At 28.7% G+C, this 23,658-nt stretch overlaps 1 protein-coding gene across 1 annotated transcript in view; it reads left to right on the top strand.

The window, feature by feature from the left end:
- The first annotated feature begins 987 nt into the window (after window positions 1–987).
- The window catches only part of LOC132736191 (uncharacterized), a 76,408-nt gene continuing 53,737 nt past the window's right edge, over window positions 988–23,658 (top strand). The window contains exons 1-2 of the mRNA XM_060723288.1: window positions 988–1,852; window positions 3,291–3,344. Of these exons, the coding sequence (XP_060579271.1) occupies window positions 988–1,852; window positions 3,291–3,344 (919 nt within the window). The remainder of the gene's footprint in view (window positions 1,853–3,290; window positions 3,345–23,658) is intronic.

Below are 23,658 nucleotides of genomic sequence, written 5' to 3'. Positions count from 1 at the left end.
AATACATTTAGAGGGAACTGGTATTCCCACGCCTGTAAAGTTGGAACGACGCCTTATGAAATTTACTGTGTTGGTACGAAATAATATTTCGTGAAAACGAATTAAATGCCGGGAAAAAAGTGCCGAAAATATCACCTTAGGGGCTCTGTACAATTCGTACTTTGCAATGAACCTATTTTATCTTTTATAAATTTATAAAAATATATAATTATGAAGAATTATTATATTTATTATGAATATCGTCACCTTCAAAAATGGAAAACGTTGTTTTGCTGTGGGAATGCAATGCTGTGTATATCAGTCACATCTTTCCAAATCATTTTATTTTGTTTTACACAAATTTAAGAGATAAAACAATACCTTAATAGCATGTGTTCTGTTTTACTTAAAATCAAACATAAAGCATTAAATATGATGCAATAAGTTTTATATGATTACGTGTATGTATACATGTATAGTGAACTTTTAAAAAGATTTCACAACTACATTTTATGAACATGGTTTATATGACTGATATTCAAATGTTTTTCTCTTAGATGCCATAAAACATATATTATAAATTGAATATATATTATATAGAATATCAAATAAATGTACGGTGCTTGACTAGTGTTTCCCTTGTTACATTTATAATGATATTTCAATGTTAAAAATAGATTTCAAGCCAAACAAACGAATACAAAACTAGTTTTAGATATTCTTAAATGGAAGTTGTGTCATATTGATTTCATTAGCAATGATTTTATTACAATTCTACATGAGAACAATTTTTTTTCACCGATTTAATGACAATATCAAGATTGTTAACAATTGACATATACGGCTAATTATGTGTTGTCATATAGATATATTTGTTTATATAGAAGATAATTCAATGATAAAAATTGATACTCAAAGGCTGCAAAATAGGTCATACAGATGTAAAGTAAAATATGTATGAATTCATTTATATTTGGTGATTTGTAGGTACGGTTTTTTTGCAGAATTATGGAAGTATCTGGCCAAAAGTGTATGAAAGACAAAGATGATACACTGTGTAGTTTCTGCGAAGATTTTGATATAACAACTTGTGCCGATGGGTTTTGCGTAGAATGTGAAGTTTACTTTTGCAATTCATGTTTTGTGAAACATAAAGGACGTAAAATTAGTAGAAATCATTCCTTGGTAAAACTTGACGATTCAAATTCAGTGAAAATAACGGCTGATGATTCGTATGAAACATGTCAGCAGCACAATGGAGAATTCGTGAAATTTTATTGTCCAAAGCACGAACAGGTTTGCTGTGGAGAATGTGGCGTTTTAAATCATAATGAATGCAAGTTGGAATTCATTCGGGACAAAGTTGCTGCCTTTAGTACAAGCCAAGATTCTAGAAATATCATACAAGAGATAACTAGATGCACGAAAGAGGCTGAAGATAGTTCCTTATTACTTGTGATCAACAGACAACAGATTGCCAAATTCTATGAGCAATTTGTTCGTGACGTAGAGGCATTCGCAGATCATGTAATTGAGCGTATACAAAAAATGAAATCTAGCGTTCTGAATCAGGCAAAGGAGGTTATGTTGAACGACAAGAAAACAATGGACGATCTACAGAAGCAGACCGATGACTTAATTGCAGAATTGTCACGTCAAAACAATATGCTAGAATCAAGAATTAATCAGCCGAACAAGTTTTTCGTAGCTTCTCTGCAAGTAAAGTCGTTTTTGAAAAAGACAAAGAGAAATTTTGATATTGTAAAAAAGGAAAACATAGTGACTCAGTATAAATTCAAGCGTGACGAAGAACTTGCTGAATCAATTAAAGAAAGCAAGGTGATTGGGTCGCTCATTAAACAGTCAGAAAATAGTAAGTTTTATTTCATTATTATCATTATTATTTTTCACACATTGCAATTTTATGATAAATAATATATAAACAAGAGAAGCATGCTTAAAACTGCGTTGCTTTTGTCGTCAATGCTAAATATTTCAATGTATCTGTAGTAATCTTTTAACGGAATCCAATTCTATTTTAGTTGAGTTTGATGTGGAAAAGGGCGTGTTTTTTTTTTCTTTTTGCCACTCGTTGTTCAGGTAATGTCATGTCATAAAGGTCATTATGCATGCATACTCAATTCAGTTTAATATGCATTTTAGACAAAAAACAAGATATCAGTTACTTCAGTGTATATAAAGCATTTATACTTTTTTGTTCAACAACATCAAGATGAATTGAGGCAAACTAATCCGACTGATAATATACAAGTTCAAGATCCTTTACCTCAAGTTTAAGATCCTTTACTTCAAGTTCAAGATCCTTTACCTCAGGCAAGTCGATATAAGAATTTTCATTTAAAAAAACTCATTGTAGTTATTTTGAGATTGTACAAATGAAACGTTTAAACTTGCAATCTGAACAAACACACATTAGGGAGAAAGATAATAATAAAACTCTAAAGTTTAAAACATAAAACTTTCTTCCTGGCGTATTGACCACAAGTCAATATTATTGTTCACAACAAAATAATAATCAACTATGTTTACTTGGACACGTAAAACTTCTGGATGTTTGCTGACTCTACTTATTAGAATTGAGTATTTTATATTGCAATCGTGTGTTGTATAGTATAGTTATTACGGACTAAGGTAATATTTTTTTTTTTTGGGGGGGGGGGGGGGGGTGGGGGTGGGGAATGGAACACAAAGTAGTAAATTTAAAACATTTTAACACAATTCCCAAAACCTAATTAGCCGATACAATGACAAATAAGTCATTGTTTGTACAGGACAGGGCACATAAAAGTGAGCACAAAACTGTTGTAAGGCAAACAGGGTATTTCATGCAAAACGTGAATGTGTTTTAGCATTGTAAACATTGAAAAAGAAATAACTAGAATAAATCGCTTTACGTATTTCTTTCTCATTATCTTAAGAAATTAATTAATTAATTGATTCGTTAATTAATTAATCAATTTTTATTTATTTATTTATTTATTTATTTATTTATTTATTTATTTATTATTTATAATTTATTTCATAATATAACGACTATTTAAAAAAAGGTTATTGATATCCAAAGCTGTATAATCATGAACTTGTTTTTGTTATATAAGTTCTTATACCAGAACGTTTCTTGGATACATTCATAATTTTTGTCATCATGATAAGACGTTTTTTGTTGTTCTTGGTAATTGGTAAGAATTTGTCTTGAAAAAGCTGTAAATACAACTGTCGCATTTTCTTTTCAAATTTAAAGAAGTCAATCTAATAAGATGATAAATATTGGCAATTATCCGTTTACATAGCGTCTTTATTTATTATAAAGCATGCAAAGAGTGAAAGCAGAACCAAACAGACTGGTAAGTGATATTATTTCTCAATACCATTCACTTTCTTTATATTAAATTCAACTCACACGGGTGATCATATCAATGAAGTTTCATAGCAAACATATTCAGATTTCATTACTAGCATTTAAGTTTTTCAATCGTCTTAATGTAAGCTATTATCATACAACTGTGAACACTTGTCTAGAAGAAAATTTAATTAATCTTGAAACGTGTAATTGTAATAGAGAAAGAATTGGCAGTGGCATATGAAAGAGAAGACACGACGAGGGCAGTAGCGAACCAAAAGCTTCAAGTGAGTTATTTAATTTCTTATCAGAAATATGCTTTATGAAATTAAGTGTCATCTAAAGATTGGTCCTTGTAATTACTGTATATTTACACATTTTTCGGCAATCAGGCAATAAATGACGACCACCATTTGATTTTGTGATAAATAAATAAAGTTATATTAATTATTTTCATGTGTCGTTGTATGAAATATTTGTTGGCGATCTTGGCATTAGGTATAATAAATTAGTGTTAGTGTAGTTTTCGTATAACAAGGCACCGATCATCAAGACAGTTTAGATTGTCAAATTAAAATAACTGAATCATTTATAAATCCAGGAAATATTAAAATGCCTTTCGGTTGGTTAAAAGTGTCATTATTCATATGTATGAATATCTGTTAAATACATTTCATTATAAAACAATGCTCATAGATTGCAAAATGCATCATTCAGATAAAATGAAAGTTAATCGCAGTTTACCTACAAGTTAGAACCCTAATCCACCTCTTCGAAAAATCGATTTAACTGGACTGTTTCAGCCTAGCGAATGTTTGCTTAGGATATACATATGTCAAATAATCTAGTGTTTAGATTATTGTATAATAAAGTGACCAATTAAGTATGAAAGTTTGATTATTTGAGATGTTTTGTGTCTCCGTGGTAACAAAATAAAATCATAAAATTACGATTATTTTGTTCCAACAAAATTGCCTTGGTTTAAGCATATAGTTGTTAACCTTTTTGTTTGCTTGTTTAAATAAATGCTAGATAACTAAATGGGCCATATTTGAAAAGTGTATGCATACAAATTGGCATCACTGTTAGAATATATCTCAGATAACTATACGTTAATTTATGGTACGATTCATTCAACATTTATAAACGATTATAAGTGATAACCTACATTTATTAATTAAACGAATTCATCAATAATTTAAAAAAAAATCATTTATATTATTTTATATTCATTTGATTTATCAATTAATTTGATAAGGTATACACTTCAAATGCAACAAGTCAGTTTCAAAACTAAAGGAATTCGTATGTTTTTTAATATCAGAAAAAGTCATGTATTCAATAGATGTAATAATCTAAAAAGAAAAATAATGATAAGAATGAATAGTATTGTACATCTTTTCTTTAACCAGAACTCTTCTTATGTTATGACTTAAAAAAGTTAATATGTACAAACAACCATCCATGTTAAAATAATTAAAAAATGCTGGGGTGTTTAAAACGCTTGCAACTTTCGATGATAACAAATCACGTCGTAACAATCGTATTCCTCCAAACCAATTTTGAAACAAAAGGGGGAGATTATCTCTGCATCTAACGTATAACGACATCATATGTACACGGCTCTGGGTACTTATAAGCACCAACTGAGCGGAAGAGGGTTACAAGAAGGTTCAATTCAAATCAATGTATATCTAACTACAGTTTTTGCTTATTTTAGATCACGCTAAAACATAAAATATGTTTTACAAAATAATACAACATGTACTTTTTGCTTGTAGATTTTTTTAAGATAAAGATTAAAACAGATTTAACAGTTGTTTATGAAATTGTCGTTAATCAATTAATTATGTGTTTCATTTACAGCCATTACATGACAGGAAACTAGTTTGCAGAAATCTAAAAATAGATGGCGAATGTCTCAGGTATATATACAACTTCAATGTAAATGATGACTTTTTCTTAATTCAATTTTATATATCTTTCACGGTACTCTTAATATGCAAATACAAATAACGCTTAAAGGCCTTTATTATACATAAAACATTATTAAAATCTGACACATTTATTAATGTTGTGATTTAGAAATTTTACATGATTGTATAAAATTAAGTTAAAAGGGGTATGAACATGCATATGGTATCCGCTTGCTTATTATATAAGCTCTAAATTAAAATAAAGCAATACCGAGTTTAAAGTTTTATATATATTTATTTGTTTCTGTGAACAATAAGGTATTGCTTCAAAACACTATTTTCAGATTTCCACTACAAATTTAGAGAAACCATCGTGAATAATTATTATAACAAGATAATCATCAGCACTTTAAATAAACTTTTAAAATTACTAACGTGGAATTTTCATCAAATAATAATTATAATTACTAAAATTTTACGATATTTGATATACCAGCGAAAGAAACATTGTAAAACACACAAAATTCAGTTCAAATGCATTCAGAATTATAAACTGTTACAGTTCTTTCTTAATGATTTGTAACAAATGTATGCTTAATACTAATACGTCTTCACATTATTTGTTTACAGTTATGCCGAATACGGAAGTAATGCTATTGGATTGTATGTGTTCAAGGAGAATGTGCGTGAGGGATTATTCTTTGAAATTGAGATATTAAGCATGGGTAAAAGCGGGTCGTTAGGTAAAAACAATATACTTATTGTGTAAATATTCAACTGGCTTGTAAAGTCAGTTTGTAGATATATGATAAGTAATTGCAGTATTGCTGGTACATATCAATGATTGCATCATTATGATTTTAATAGAACGACATCTATATTTTTGATGTATATGGTGTTAAAAAATATTAACATTACTGTTACAATAACATATTTTATATAACGTGTTTTTCTTTCTTGCAATGCTATGTCTAGCACTATTTTGTTTTAAATAAATTTTTGTTCATGAATTGTTCTTATTGAATAGAAATTTAATACCATAAATGAAAAGTTTTAATTTACACTTTCAATTTTAGTTGGAAACGTTTGTTGTTTTATTTCCGTTACGTACATAAAGATTGAATAAAAACGTAGAATGTGAAGTATATATTTATATTCTAGCTATTGGTGTAGTGCCAGATAACTATCCTGACAATCTTCTACCGGGCGTAGGCGAAAATTCCTATGGATACTATTCAAACGACAAGTACGTATCGACAACTTTATTGTCTAAATATGTATTATTTTGTTCTGTCTTACTGATGTGTGTATGATTGAAAGAAAATAGTAGTATGAATATATAGTTACATCATTAAATTTGGAAACGGGTTAATAAAAAAAGAACTTTTATTTGCTTTTTTATCATATCGATAACCTTTAGAGCTATTTACGAATTAAAATGTAATATATGGACAAAAAATGCATTATTTAGCAAACTATAGTTAAAACCTTAGCTGGAAATATTGTCATTTGCTTGGTTCTTGACCAGATGTTAAAGTATCAGGTGTCAACTTTGTTTAAGCATGAGCTTTTAGCAGACTAAGGTTCAAATGTTTCACATGAGATGTATCCTAGTTGCATATTTTAGTTTCTCTACATGTTAAAACAAAACTGTTCTTCCCACCACTCGGTAGTTTTCCTCAAATATAAATATGCATTGAGTGCTTGTATTCAATAATTATTCATTATGTGTATTTATAGATTCAACACAGTTAAATGATTTAGAATAAAACTTACTGCTGACAATAAATAACAAAAAGTATATTTCTATGATTATCATGTTACGGATTCTCCGTTTTGAAAATGTTAAGAAAACGGAGTTTTCGTTTCCAAGAAATTTTACAACCATATTCTTATTAAATGTATGTTATGAATGTTTAACTTAGTCTCGTTTCTTATAATTTTATTATTTTAATTAATGTTTGAGAATTTTACACTATCGTGACAGTTTTTCTGCAGTATAAGCATCTTTTCTGTATAATTCTATTCAAATTGTGTTTTACAATTGCAATTAAGTTAACACATACGTTTAAACAGTAAGTTTTCCGTCTGCATCAAATACTCAATTTTGAAATATTTTATGTAATTTAAGACCTTCCGATGCATTTTTGTTCCGAATAAAGGAGGTACATGTCTTTACACACACAATAATGAGCTAAATTGACAAGTTAAATTACAGTGAACTAACTGCTAACAGCAATGTATTTCAATTCAGTATCAATGTAAAATATTATTGAAAAAAAAAAAAAAACAATAAAAAACGTTTCTCTTATAAAAGCACTGCCTAGAGTTAAAAGTTTTATGTATATAATAACATAGCTGTATTCTCATTTCTACGAAATGGATTCAAAGGACTATGATTTTTTAAAAAAAAATACAATATTCGTTTGTTTAAACATGTCATCTATAATTTAGTGTAAGAGGAAGCAAATTCAGTGCAAAAAATGCAGATGCATGGAAAGTCGGCGATCGAATCAAGTGCACAGTTTATTTGTAAGTATTAGGTATTTTAGCGTTGTTTGTTTGTAATGATTTGCTTTAAAAAGATTTAAACAGAATATTTTTGTATTATTTAACATAGAAAATGCCGTCAAACGTTTTAGTAGAAATTATCAATACGGTACGATATACTATGTCTGATATGTCAGAGCAGTGTAACATTAAACATAATTCAATGTTAACCTTATCATATTATTGAATGTACCGTTTCTTAAATCGATGACTTAAAACATGCAACAACATGTTTCAAACTTTGCAAAACCAGTTTTCAAATTACTTCAGTATTTCGATCAAATTGAATTACCGTGTGTATACCGTTTGATACGTTAGTCTCATTATTAGCTTAGTAGCAGATAATTTTTGTTATTTTTTTTTATAAAAAAATAAACTTGCTTTTTTCTGTTATATTATATTGAGATATATTATATCACAAACGTTTTTTTACATTGCGATCCAAAAGACTTACCATTAACGTATGTGCATTTGCTGGATTCAGAAGAAAATAGCACTGCAAGACACCAGTGAAAATACGAAACATATAATTCATTGCAACATCTTTTTTCTTTGTTAAAATAAGGAAAACAAAATTACGTGCATTTTTTCATCAATATTTTAGTTTTAAGAATTATATAATTACCTTATCTTCTTTCGTAAATATCGGATACATAGATGCTTTCAAAGCGCTAGCTTGCTAGGCGGGTATCTAAAGTTCGATGGTTTCTGCAATTGTTAAATTACAAATGAAAGCGCTATTCTTGCATACATATATAACTCTGGTCGGAAAATTCTCAACTAGCTGTTTTCGTATTTAAAAACTGGCCTACATGTTCCATTCGAGTGCCGTGTCATTTGGTACTTTATTTGGTGAATGAAATGAATCATCATTGTAACCACATGTGTAATCATGGTGACCGTGACTCATCTTTTAAAATCATAAAAGCTCGCGTGTTGGTATGCGGTAATGCATTTCTTTTTCTCCCGTTTTTTTCTATACCTGCTTTAACTGTACGACGTTTATCACTCTAACTAGCACTTACTTAAGTTGTCCCAACATCATTCAACCGGTTCTCTTAAAAAGTATCACAATATCAAGTAGTGTCTCTAATAACGTGTTATAAAGAAACAATATATCAAGATGATCGGGCAACAATGCTAACAGTAATTAATTTAATAGAAACAAGCTATAAATTATCTAAAAACGATTGCTCTTATATACATTAAACTACCGGAATGTCTGAAAGCATAGGCAACATTTGTAAAAAATAGTTCAGAACTATAATGAAAAAGGCATAGTTTTGCACTGTACTGCTGCAAGCATGGATTACACACTTAATCAGTCATGTTGAGTAAAATAGCCTAGAGTAGAATTCTGTCGATGCATATATATAACTAGTGTCTTGTCTAACAGTATTAACCGTATGTATACTATTATAGTACATACATGATGTTTATTATACATAAAGGGTTTATAACCATTGTGTTCAATTACATATGCAATAGTTATACATGTTATGATCCGCTAAATGAATTACTTTTTACCACATTGACGGTACCAGATTGCATATTAAAACGTTGTTTATACAATGTACTTCATTAACGCTATGATAGATGTGTTTGAAGTTTAACCATGAAAGTATTCGATAATTATTCTTTTCATTTTATTTTTTGTTTATTTTCATTAATTGTCTGTATGTATAATGTCAAAATTTATTATGCTTTAGTAAACTGACAATACAAATTATGGCTTTGGGATAGTTCTGTGTAAATAATATATTTTCCTAGACAAATGATCAATATGTTTATGGTATTGAGTTTTGTTTAACACTATGAATAATGATTGACTGAAACTTTTTTTTTAAATTCACCATTATGATGTCTTTAAAATACATATATATTTACCGGCATAAAGCATTAAGTTATGAAATATTCAGATAAAAATTGATGTTTTTGTATTTGAAGATAAAAGATAGGATTCTTTTAAAAGAATACACTCAACATAAGAGTTCATGTTATCAATTATTCACAAATATCGATCGTGCTATGAGTGTTTGTAACTAAGTTGCAATCTAAAACTATATTTTAAGTTATGTTAAATATTACAATGATATGCTACAGCACATGAAAGTTAAAGCTTTCTATCAAGGGCATATATCATTCTTAATTTGAGTGTACTGTCATACAATGATCAAACTAAGTAGCTTTATTTAATTTCTGTGTGTGTGTGGGGGTGTGTTTACCTAGAAATAATGTGCTAGAACAGACACACAATGTATAACAGTGTATAAAAGCTACCAACACATGACAGAAAATTATGTAACAACATATTAAAACTGTAGACATTATATATTGCAGATATTATGTGTTATACCGACAATTCTGAACTGATTTTATACATGTTATTTTACCTGAATAACTACGTATGAACGACATTAAATTCATAAATAGTTACAATATTGTATTAATTGACTTTGTTTTATTGTTAAAATATAATTATAGATACAGTAATATACAAATCTGACTTTTGGTTGGCTCGTGCTGGAAAGAAACATGCTTTACTAGCTTTTTTGAAGTTTTTTTTGTTTCAACCACTTGTGACCGGAAAAACAAACAAAAATGTTTTTTTTTTTTACTAGACATGCATATATGTCTTAAAACGGGGACATCTGTTATGAGGTATATATTTTTAATAACTTGATTCTTTTTTATTTGGTATTGCATTGCAAGTCTAGTTAAATTGATCGTTTTTTTACTGGAAGCATCTTGTCTACATTGTCAATAATAAATGAAAAACTAATGGCAATCTATACCAAATTGACAATGAAAGTATTATGTGATAATCAATTCAAAATATACACCGACATGCCACTTTATGTTTAAGTGATTCAAAGTAATCTTATTCGATAAAGGTATAAAAGTGCAACTTTAGCCGAATGGGTAGAACGTCATTGTCTAATTAATCATATATATTTTTATATTTAATATGAAAGACGCAAAAAGTCTAGAGCGAGATATTTTACCACTTTAACGGTCCGTTTTACGGATGAATCAGTCTTATAATTTGATCAAAGATTACATCTCTATTAAAATTTTACACAGGGATCATTGAAACGGTTTTGTAGTTATATATATATTTGTTTTTAAGCATTGACAGGTATATAGATGTAACTTATGCAAAATATCAATAAGGATATGGTGAAGAACAGATTTATCCAATTACACGTAGCTATAAAGATTTGTTCTATTACATTGCGTCGTTTTAATTGTTGAAATGTATTACAAACATTACACAACATTTTTTTTTTCTTCGTTTTTTTTTTTTTGGGGGGGGGGGGTGGTGTTGTTCAGATAAAAACACACAATGGTATTTAAAACGAATAAAAGAGGGTATTTCAATTGTACGTGTTTGTTAAAACATTTTCTGCGGATGTTGCTCTGTAAATTTAAACATATTCCATTACTCTTTTCTAACTGTAAATGAGTATTGTGAGATATCGTACGAAAGTATTCAAAACGCGCAAATAATATAATAATATATTTGTTTTCCTTTTTTTTAATTCATTCTTCATATATATAACATATATTTGTTTCTGACAAATCTCAATCTGTTTTCATTACAATAGCTCCTCAATCAACTCACAATGCAAATGCCCATTGGTCAAAGTTTGTTACTGTAAAAGAGGTTATGCTCTTTGCAACTTGGAAGGAATTTGTTTTACTAAATGTGATTTTAATTCTTAATCAGCAAATAAAGAAAATACATTTTTTAGTATATTCAGCGGGTAGCATAGAATTACCCGTGTCCAGCAACATGTATGTCAAACGGCATAGGCTTAAACATAAAATTAGGTCTTTTTAAGGATCCCTATTTAGGCTTGCCCACTTTTCAATACACGCTTGCTATGTCCGTTGACCGTATCTCAGAGTTATTTTTTTCAGGAATTCCAGGTTTTCCATGAAGTTGTCACTTGCAAATTTTAAGAAATAAATATCAATCTTGTTCGCTTTGTTTTAGAATAATGCTGAAATCGAGTTCAAACGCATATAAATATAGTTTCAAAGCCCGATAAAACTAATAAAAATAGTGCAAAGATTTTGAAGATTTCTGTAAAACATTACCACTTAACAAAATTTTAAGATATCAATACAAAATTGATTTTAGGCGTAATTAGAATGTAACTGAGTGTACAGATCAGGTATTATAATATTTTATTATAAACTGTAGTAAATGATAAGCCGTCAAATTAGTTCTGATGAACAGAAATTTATATTCGCAAAACATTTGCAGCTATTTTATTAATACTTAAAATGGTAGTTAGGGTATTTCGTTTCTATCAGTCTTTCACGTGTTTTATTTTATCTTTTATTCGTTCTACATTAAACGTGTTAAGAAAGCCAACTTCGGTGTGGGGAGGGTCATTTGAAAAGTCCGATGGTTTCTGCAGTTATTTTTTTATATTATTACGAATGAAAGGTGCATTAGCGCTATTCTTGCATGCAAATTTAACTCTGGCTCGGAAATTTTTATTAAACATTTTTTTATTGTATTGTTTTCTTATACAAAAACTTGATTATTTTTTTCCTGTAGAAGTGGAATGTTATTTGATAGTTTTAATTTGATAATGAAATTACCGGGACCATCACTCTAGATTCCTATCAAAAACGCAAAATATCAGACGTGCTCACATGATTTTATTCGGTAATGCATTTCTTTTACCCCTTTTATCTAATAGTATACTTGCTTAAGTTAAACGAGCTCTCGCTAATACGTACTGACTTAAGTTGTCACAACAATATTAATATATTTTACGACAGCTACATTAATAACTTAATACGTTGTTTTTTCAGTATTTTCCTAGTGTCATGATCGATATGTTTGAATTAAACCATAAATGTAATACGATAATTATTCTTATCATTTTTTAATTTTATTTATTTTCATTAAGAGTCTGTAAGTATTTAACATTTGTTTAACTGAAATTAACAGATCAAAAAATGACTCTTAAATGGTTTAATGTATAATGATATATTTAATGATATAATTTACAAGACAAATGGTCAAGAGACTTTATCGTTATGTAGTTTGTTAAACATTATGTATACTACATGTCTGATACATTTTAAAAATGTCCAAGTGTGATTTCTGTTAAATACAAATATAATAATCGACATATAGCATTAATGTATGTCATATTCAGATAAATGTATATTAGTCTTCATGTCGTTTTATTGGAATACGAAGGATTCGATTCGTTGAAAAGAAAACACTCAACATATTAGTTAATATTTTCAATCAATAGCAGATATCGATCGTGATATGAGTGTTTTTGGAATAAATCGTAACTACGTCACAATCTAAAACGACACACTGTACGTTATGTTTAACATCAAAATGATATGTTGGAACATTTAAAAGTTATATTTGTCTAACACAAAGTTTCGTTTTACCAATAGTATCAACACTTGAAAGAAAGCATATAGATCAAAAGATTTCAACTGTAATTATATGCGGATAATCGTATGCAATTCAAACACATTAAAAGTCATCTTTGATTGCGTTACTATTTCTGTCTGTTGACTTATTGTGTTTGTTGCAAAATTTTGTCAGATAAAGTGATCAGTATATCTGATTATCGCTAACGCTAAAATGAAAACACTCTTTATACTCTCTTCATCTTTATCTTGATTATAAATCGTATCAAATCTAACATCTATTTATTTGAAAGTTTGATACTTTTAAATGTTACGTTCAATACAACTATGATATAATTACAGTTTGCAAACAAATTAAGGCTGGTGAAATAGGAGATATGATTTCTAAAATGATTTACGCACATTATCATGATACATTCATCAAGAGATACTTTGAGACTAGCTTTTATTAGTATAATGTGTTTCTCACTGATGTTATAACATTTGTTCCTAATTTCTTATATATACTTATATATACAAACACATTTCTTGAGAGTATTCATACGAAGCATATATAATTTTCATTTCAGTCACATTTACCGTATTTCAGTATACGACATCATTATCTAAACTTGTTCGTACATAATACTTAATTGTGTTATATGAATAAAGGAAATATGGCAATTTAATTGACCATTATTTAAACTTGATCATATCTTGTTTATGTCATCAAATTAAAATATAACAATTGTAGATCAAACATAAGTAAGTATTTGTCATTTTGCACGCGTAATTGTCCATAACACACATGTATGAGGTTTTTTTTCAAGTTATACAGGTGCGGCCTCAAACAGAAACTGTAGTACATATATCCCTGTACAAATATTGATAGTTCATAATAACGATATTTTGTATTGATTCTCGTAATATAATTTGCATTTATGTACATATTATGGATGCCTTTTTTGAGTAAGTTTTCAGATTTTGATAGTTTTACAAAACTCACTTAAATTGATGTGATGTGCTACATCTATAATTTAATATACATTAAAAAAAATGTGCATTTTCATATCATCACTTAATTATAGAACTTGCGGAGTGGAAATATAATGCTTTTACTTAGTTTTTGAGCATATCTGTACCGAACATCACATGTAATGAATTATCACAAAGTATTATTATCCACATATAATTATTCTTCTGTTATTTATCACTCGTTAATAAAACATGATGAATTCAATATAATAACATTGGTTTTTATATCATTTTTGTCAGTACACATCAGGTGATATTTCCGTAATTTATTTTGTCTTAAACAAAGGGCACAAACATGGAATTTCATTGTAAAAGACAACGCAAAAATATGCATTCCCCAATTTATCGCATTTACATATTAGATAAACTTATATTGTTGTTTGCCCCTCAAGGTATGAAACACAATAATACATAAAATGAATAAAAGAGGATATTCCAATTGTAAGAGTCTGATAAAACATTTTTCAGTGGATGTTGTTCTTTCAACGCGTTGCATTACTCTTTTGTACGCAAATATATGATAATGTTTGTTGACGGTTTTTAAACTCATTATTCACATATAATAATATTATTAGTTTCTGACAAATCTCCCGCAGTTTTCATTAGAATATGCTCTAAGAAATATAGACGGAATTTGTTTCATTTATATTGTTTTTAATTATCAGCTAATTAATGAAGAATTTTTAGTACGTTGACCAGGTAGCATGAAATTGTTCATTTCTAGCTATATGTCTTTCAAAAGGTATAAACCTTAACAAATACACATTCCTCCATTTTGAGTTCTGCGCACTTTTCAAAAGGCGCTTTGAATGACCGTTGACCGTATATTAGAGGTACTTGTATTTTTCCTAATTTCAAGTTTATTTGTATTTGTAACTTCAAATATCAATTTTGTTTGCGTCGTTGTAGAATAAAGCAATGATCCTCCTTTTAACACGGTTTCTGATACAAGATCTGTTATTCTAATGTGTTTGTTGCTGTTTTGCAAACAACAACATGTTAAATTGATTTACCAAGTTGTTAAGTAATTTTTGTTTAGCTATTTAACGAACTGTTAAGTTAACGGACGGTTAATTTTAAAAGAGCTGTAAGCAACTGGCTCCGGATAACCGAACACCAAATAAATGATAAATTGTATTTTCTTATTGTTTTACTAGTTATTGTCAGCAGTTAAAGTTATAAATGAAGAGATATGTTTCAAGTCAGACATTTTAGATACGATGGGATAATAATCTTATTTAAAGTCTTTGGAGGGAAAACGAAATATATCAATTCAATGCGTTTAAACTTACTTAAGGCGATTTTTGGGGGGATTTTTAAGTTTAACATGTTACTAAATAATTTATGAAGTATGATAACCGATAAAACTAATATTAGTTTGTTATACTGATAATAATAACTAAAATTATAATCATTAAAGTCTACATCATAAGCGATCGTCATATTATAACATTTGACCAGTGAGATGTGTTATTTAGATGAATCAATAATTTAAAAAAAAAGTTTATTTGAATTAATTGAACCGTTTCTATATATTTTTTGTTAGTTTGTTTGCATACTACGTTTGTTTCACTACTTCGAATTTACATTTTCAACATATGAAATGCCTGTCTGGCTGCAGTCCTTAGAAAACTAAAACATTCTCAAACAGGTAACTAATAAGATTATTAGAATAAAAATAAAGTTTAAATTTGTACTAAGTGATGATCGCTCTCCGTCTAGTAATTTGTTTATTTTGATAATGTAGCGAGTGCATAATGTTATAATTTATAATTAATATTTCATTTAAATACAAACGATAAGTCCACTCCGACCGCAATCTTAAGAATTGTCATCGTGTGACCCTTTCCTCATTCCTTAATTGAAATATCATATTGAAGGTCAAAAGTAAAAATTGACTAGGGTCGGTTATGATTTACTTATTTAAAGTTATACATGAGGAGGACAATGCTGAAGCATTTAAACTTGGAATAAACGTCTGAAACTTTGCTCGGTGCCGATGCTAGGGGGCGTGAGGGATGTTGCAATTATTCATTATCCCTCATGTACAGACTCAATCAAACCGAGTCCGCAATTCTTATGTTATTTTATTGTGATTAATGCTTCCGAGGGATCACTTTGTTTCCAGAATTTTGTACTTCCTTAGGATGAAATTATTTTGAAGGAATAAAGTAGAACATTGAACAATAGCTTCTCTTTTGTTTAATTAATTGACCATATTGCAGTACATATTGGCCCACCCTGGAATACTCATAGAAACATATTTGTATAGAAATAGTATCCTCCGTCCTTCTGTCCGTCCGTCCGTTCGTCCGTCCGTCGTTCCGTACGACATTTTAATCCGGAGCAAATCTCAAAAAGCATATGATATCATTGACAACTAGAAATTTTTTTGGTGAATAGATTATATTGAGGAAGAGTGCAGTGCACAAGAATGATAACTATTCCCTGCAATATTTTTTCAGTTATTGTCCTTTGTAATTTTTCAAAATTAACTATTGTCCAGAGCATAACTCAAAAAGCCTTTGAGATAACAACATGAAACATTATAGGTGGATATATCTCACTCAAGAGGTGTGCAGTGCTTAACAGTGATCACTCTTCCCTTCATAATTTTTCAGTTATTGCCCTTTGTTATTTTCATACTTAATTGTTCACCTGAGTAGTGCATTTCATAAACTCTTTGAGATGTCAACATGAAACTTCATGGGTGGATTTATCTTATTGAGGATGAATGCTGTGCGCAAGAATGATAACTTTACCCTTTATAATATTTGAGTCATTGGCCTTTCTTATTTTTCAGACCTTTGTCCTGAGCTATCAGGTATGAGGTATAAACTTGATACTTCATAGGTGGATAGATCTCGTGAGGAGGAGTGCAGCACACAAGAATGATAACCTACCCTGCATTATTATTCAGATATTGTCCTTTGTTATTTTCAGCCACCACTATTCGGATAGGTTTCAAATCTGTAATCACTTCAGCTATCAGTTTTCATTACTACAATACCTCTTAAAATTGAAATATTCTGGTTTACCAAATATACTTTATTCCAATGAGCAAACACATCTGGCGGGGGATGGCCAGGTTTAAATGGCTCTTGTTTATATCCATTCAACATACTTTGTATAAACTACTCCAACATATGTAAATAAAGGAAGTAGACAATGATCCACTTAAATTAGAATAACTAATTTCAATATTAATTAGATAATGATGTATCCAAGTCACAAATAACAATCATACAAGTCTTTAGTAGGTAATAAATTAATAATTTAAAATAACGCGATATAGTTCCCTAACGATTTGCTTTACCATCTGCTTTGTTATCAACCAAAGAAAAATGAAAACAATAAAAGCGAAAAAATAGAGAAAAAAAAAAGATTATTTTTTATTGCCGACTATGTGTTAAATTAGAAAAATATATAAATTTGATTTACATAAAAGCTGCATGCCTGTAGATGAGAATAAGATATTAAGAAAAGTAAAAAGATTAAAGATTTAAGTAATATGTACAATTTAGTGCGATTACTGACTGATTTCTTTTTACAATATAAGCACCATACGTATTCTGCGTAACTAAAGTAGGAAGGGTTATTTCTGCATATCTGTATTTATGTTTGGTAATTATCATATACGTGCTATTCATCTTTCCTAATGCTGCATTCTTTATTTTACTTATTACTTATTTAAGAGAGTTTTCGACAAAATAAGAAAAAAACAAAGGTAGGAAATACGGTTAGAAAGGTTAAAAAAGAATCTACGTTGGAATAACTTCCAGCCGTCCGAAACTGTCAGTTAAGCTGGTAATTTATTGATGTTACAGTATGTATCATTTCAACGTCGGGTGTACGCATAATCCAGTGTCCAAATCGAATTGAAGAGTTGTTTTAGGGTATCTTGAATATTAAAACTAGAAGCATGGACATCTTCTTTAATAAAGAAAATATTGGAATACGTTCTTGTTTTCAATGTTTCATGTTCTTGAATATCGGTGTGAAATACACATCTCCTCTTAAAAAGCAGTATAGTTTAAATTTTGAGTATAAATCTTCAGATGATCACAAATACTCTTTATATAATTAGAAAATGATTATTTAATTGTTATGAATTGAATAATTTGAATTATTATAGTTTTAACTTTGTTATTGTTTCAGCGCATATTTTAACACTGTATAGTTTAAATGATTAACTTCCTCAAAGTGACATTCGTTACACCATGACCTGTTTTTTCTGTTTGTTAATGAACAACTCTAATTGGTATATTTCGATACCTGCTGACCAATAGTTTTATAGAAGCAATCAGATAAGTGTTGTCATTGTGACCTGTGTGTAAGTTAATAACATAAGTTATATATATATTATTCAAAATGGGATGATTTTTATGTTGCTCAAAAATGTCCAACTTCAAGTTTTGATAACAACTATGTTATAGCTTCGGTTTGTTTTGATCATTGTACACTACTTTTACACATGACTTTGTAATGATGTTTAAATCTCTTCTTTTTTGTTTTCATTTTTCAGTATCAGTGTAAGTATTATATTTTAATGTCTGTATTGGTACATGTATTGGCTAGCTGCCTATATGTTTGTAAGTTTTTAAACAATTTCAATTTGAATCATTAAGCATTGTTTTGTGTCGCGTCAATCGTGCAAGCATGAATTTAAAAATAAAATTAAACCACCAAATTGAATACTACAACACATACGGTTAGCAAGAATAATCACCCACTGGTGTAAATTGAAGACATTTCATTATATTCCTCACTTCTATACAATGATTATTACATAATGTTTAGTTACGGTCAATGACACTTTAAATGCATTTTAGAAAACTTTTCTTGTTAGAAATATAATTTGTCAAAATTCGTTTGCACATTAAAGCTGAGTCTGCATAAGATTAACTGGTGGAAAATGAATAACTCCCTGGTTATTAGAACCTGGTGCTATATTTGTGTTCAATACTTCAGTTGGTTGAAGTACATATACAGAAATTAAATGCTTCAAATGTTACAAATTATAGAACTTACCATCAATGTTCTGTAGCGAGCAGTGTTCGTTCCTTGCATCCATTGATGGTTTCTTAAATAAATAATGAGGATTTTCATTTTTAAAATATCAATATATAAGACATTGTATCTCAATATTATCAATTAAAAGTGTTCGAATATTGAATTCCAAAACAGAACCCAATTCATAAATTTAATAGCAACAAAAACAAAAAACAACAAAGGTCTGATTTTATATTGATGCCCGATCCTAATTATGTTTAAGTGATACACATTACTATTGTCTTTTATGCTGTGTTTGCTCTGTGTTTGGTGAATTGTATTTCGCATGTGCTTAAGTGCCATGAATTAAACTTCATTATCTAAGAAAAGCAGCATTTTCATTCAATATATACGAGTATATGTGTTTGTTGTCCCCTCTCCCCTTATTTTATAGCCCCATTCGTGTCATTGTTCTCCTGGTTTATCTGAACCTCAAAAGGAAAACGGGACCCATAAAGTAAATATATTGTTAATACTTATTTTTTTCTCTAAATTTGATTACATTTTATATGAAGTGTACCCAATGGTAGATGTTGTTATCAATAAGTGATGTGATAAATATCATTATGTGTTACGTTAACTTTAAACAAAAATGCAGGAAGTTCTAATTTCATTATAATAGCAGATGTGTGATAGCAGATATGTGATACACAAGTTACGTGTTAAGCAATAAAAAATAAAATGTTTAATATATATAAAATACTTCGAAACGTAGCAGACAACTACATCTACATTATACTCAATTTTTATGCAAGTGGAAAAAGTTTTGTTTTTTTGTAATGATGCGTCAAATTATGTTATTACTACTGTAACATTATCATCTGGGAAATGATTGTTAATACATTTCATAATTAAAATTACTTGATAAGAAATGTATCATTTTTGATTATACCCATAAGTATTTGTTGCATCACAAATACCAAATAAAATATATCACCAACACCTTATATCTAAAAATAATAATTACTCGGAAGAAGTTACTTCTTAATAACACTTTCTTTTTCATAAAGTTGCATTAATTGCAAAATGCTATTTTTTAACTATTTTATGGGATTTTAAAAATGATCTTTAGATAGGTTGTTAAGATATGGTTACTTCAATTGTTCATGAATGTTTGTGCCGTGGACAAATTTATAAAGAAAACATTAGGTATTTGAAACGAAAGAGCAAAATTATCAATACCAATACTTTTAAATAGTCTAAGCATTATGTAAGTTTTAGTGTTTAGAACAAGAAACAGTATATCAAGCTATTTACAAAGACAATTTTGCAGATGCCATCACATTCTTGAACATGTGTTGTTCTATATTATTATCTATGCTTGACCTTTAAGCAATTATAATGTTTACTCAAAAAAATGTAAATAATTATCAAAATAAAGACTTAATTTGAAGAAAAAGTGCGAAAACTGCTTCAAGAATATTTAGATTGATCAAAATTAAAAGAATAGCATGTATATATTCTAATACTACTCAATCACTTAAGCCATGTTATTTATTAAACTGTGTATTAATAATTAATGTATTTTTATAACATTCATCTAAACTTTTTGCTGATAACAATAGTAACTATACCAGATAAGGTTTCTTTGTTTTTTTAATCTTAAATGAATATACGATATGCATACATTGCAATTTGTACAATATACATGCAAAGGGTATTAATAAATTACATGTAAGATATTAATTATTATAACCACAAAAAACAATGAATTTAGCTTTCAAATTAATAAATAAATACTTGTATATTTGTAAAACTATTAGTCGGATGTTGCCCTAATCATTTATGAGATACACAAGTTGACGTTATACCTGGTATAAGAAAATGTTTTAAATTCATTTAATTGTGGGTTACGAATTGAACTTAGCGGGTATGACTGAAAGCCCACATCTGTACACAAGTATAGTCCTAAACGTTATTAAACATATAGACGCTGATGCTAAAAATGAATATCTTAAAAATGATAGGGCCTATTAGATACCAGACACATTTTATTGTTGTTTATAGTAAATATGCACCATCGGAACACGCTGTAAATGAAACTTCAATTCTTAGAAACACGTTTAAAAACATTAATATACGGCTTTAATCGCACACTTTATTTGACAAAATGAAACTTGTATGGCTCTAGGTCGAACGAATGAGACAAAATTAGAAATGGTCTTTCAAAAAATAAAATTGTAAAAAACGAGATTTTAATCAAAATAATTTGAATTGTTATCTGTTCCCATATCATTATCCACGTACTTGATTCAATATGTTTTTTATATCTATTTCACTAAATAAATAATGCCATACAATAATAATTTCTATGTATTCGTTTATTTATTGTGACAGTACTTTAGGGTGCACAAATAATGCAATATACTAATTAAGATAATCTTGAGATTATGTTTGATTTTAATTGAAGGAAACAAGTTTATTTATCACATAAGAAAAGGAACAAAACATGTATTAAACTTAGCGGAAAAAACATTCTAACACACAAGCTTTTCATATTTATACTAGAATTTTGTTATTCATGTTATTCATTTTATGTTTTATCTTTCAGATGGAATGTCAGATTTACACACAACGGAACAAATGTAAGAACCTTTAAAAATTTAAACTTAATGTTAATTTGAAATGAACTATCTATATTGAACTTAAAGTAATAAAATTTATATACAATTAAGTAATTTTAAGTATAACCGTTTCATACCTTACAAGTAAAATACACTTCATGTATTATATGATTTTGAAATATAAATACATAAAAATTGAAAGTATGCAGCAAAAATGTATGTGCTACTTGAATACAACATGTTCCTTCATTTGAAAATCAAACCGAAATTTTGATGACAGAGAACTGTATATATAGGTATGTTACAAAATTAACATTTAAACTTCTTTCAATCAAATTTGTCCACATTATAAGTTAGATATATGACATTCTAAGTTATGAATATTCAAGCTGATCTGTCTGAATAGTATGTTATTGTTAAAACTTTCGGAATAATGAAATTAAATGTTTTGATTAATTTGTACATAATCATGCGACGTTCTCAGTTATTGTAATATAAAGTTTTACGCACATCGACTTATCTGTGGCATTCATTCGATAGTAGTGATGCGATTAAATTTAAGCAATTATATTCAAGATATTAAGCAGATACATATTCAAATAAGTAGCACTAAAGAAAACATTTAAATATGTTGACAGTCAGCAAACATATTCTTATTAAATTATGTATAAGTATTTATCAGTTGATGATTGGTATCCTTTTTTAAGTGTATGGTTATGATTTTTTTAAGTGTATGGATATGATTTTTTTAAGAGTATGGATATGAATTTTTTAATGTGAAATAAAGCTCAGACTTAGTATTAAGATAGCATTACAATGTAATGACACCGTAAATAAAGGTTAATAGAAACAAAACATTATATAAGTGTCAGTAGAATATTTAAATATGTTTTGATTCCGAAACAATTATAACAATATTATAATTAAGTATTAAGGAATGAATAAACATAAAAGCAATTTGTTTACTAGGCAAAGTTAAGAAGCATGTTTGCAATGTTTCACTTGTGAAACCTTGGAAGATGGTTGGAAAAACATCGGTCTTTAATATTCTCTGAAATGTTTTTTACAACGGATTGCCTCTAAAATGCTGAACTGTGTGTAACACCCTTAGCTGTTATTATTTGGAGTACAAACCTTGAATTTCTTAACCCGGCCAATCCTACAGCACCAAACGTTTCGAAAATTGTTGTCTTTTTGAAAGCAAAAATAAGTCACACTATCACGTCATTTGATTAAATTACAGCTAAACGCGACATACAAAACCACAATTCATTTATATCTGCATAATTATCAGAAGAACACGATGATAAACTTTCCACAAAAATCCGAATAAAATAATTTCCGTGATTTATTAGAAATATAGATAAAAATCTGCATTCACTTTCGTAACAATGTAATTATTGGCGGACGCGCATGGATTTGTTTCATTTCTGACGTCACAGCGCAGATTAAACAAGGATGATAAGCCATTTATCGGAAAAATAAAAAGGGCGATTAAAAGTAATAAAAATGATCGTTTTCCTAAACTAATCTTACACGCTATTTGAATGATAAAGAAATGCAAAATGGTTAACCGTCTGATCAAGTTGGTTCCCTCAAAATCTCAAAAATGGCCAGTGACTTGACTGACGGCACGAGTACACTAAGCAAACGATATCGTTTAAAGAAAGAAAATAGTTATACTTACTAAGAACAATATGTACTTAACGTCAATAACGCTGTGGTGTTTAATAACTACTATTGGAATAAATAAACAGACAGCTATTTGTCATCTTTATATGAATTGTTTTTTTAAGCATTCATT

This window comes from Ruditapes philippinarum, unplaced genomic scaffold (assembly GCF_026571515.1).
Source record: "Ruditapes philippinarum isolate M1 unplaced genomic scaffold, ASM2657151v2 ctg1841_1_1_1_1, whole genome shotgun sequence".
NCBI classification, from domain to species: Eukaryota; Metazoa; Mollusca; class Bivalvia; order Venerida; family Veneridae; genus Ruditapes; species Ruditapes philippinarum.
Note: the sequence above shows the minus strand (reverse complement) of the source record. Positions and strands in the feature narration are given on the sequence as shown.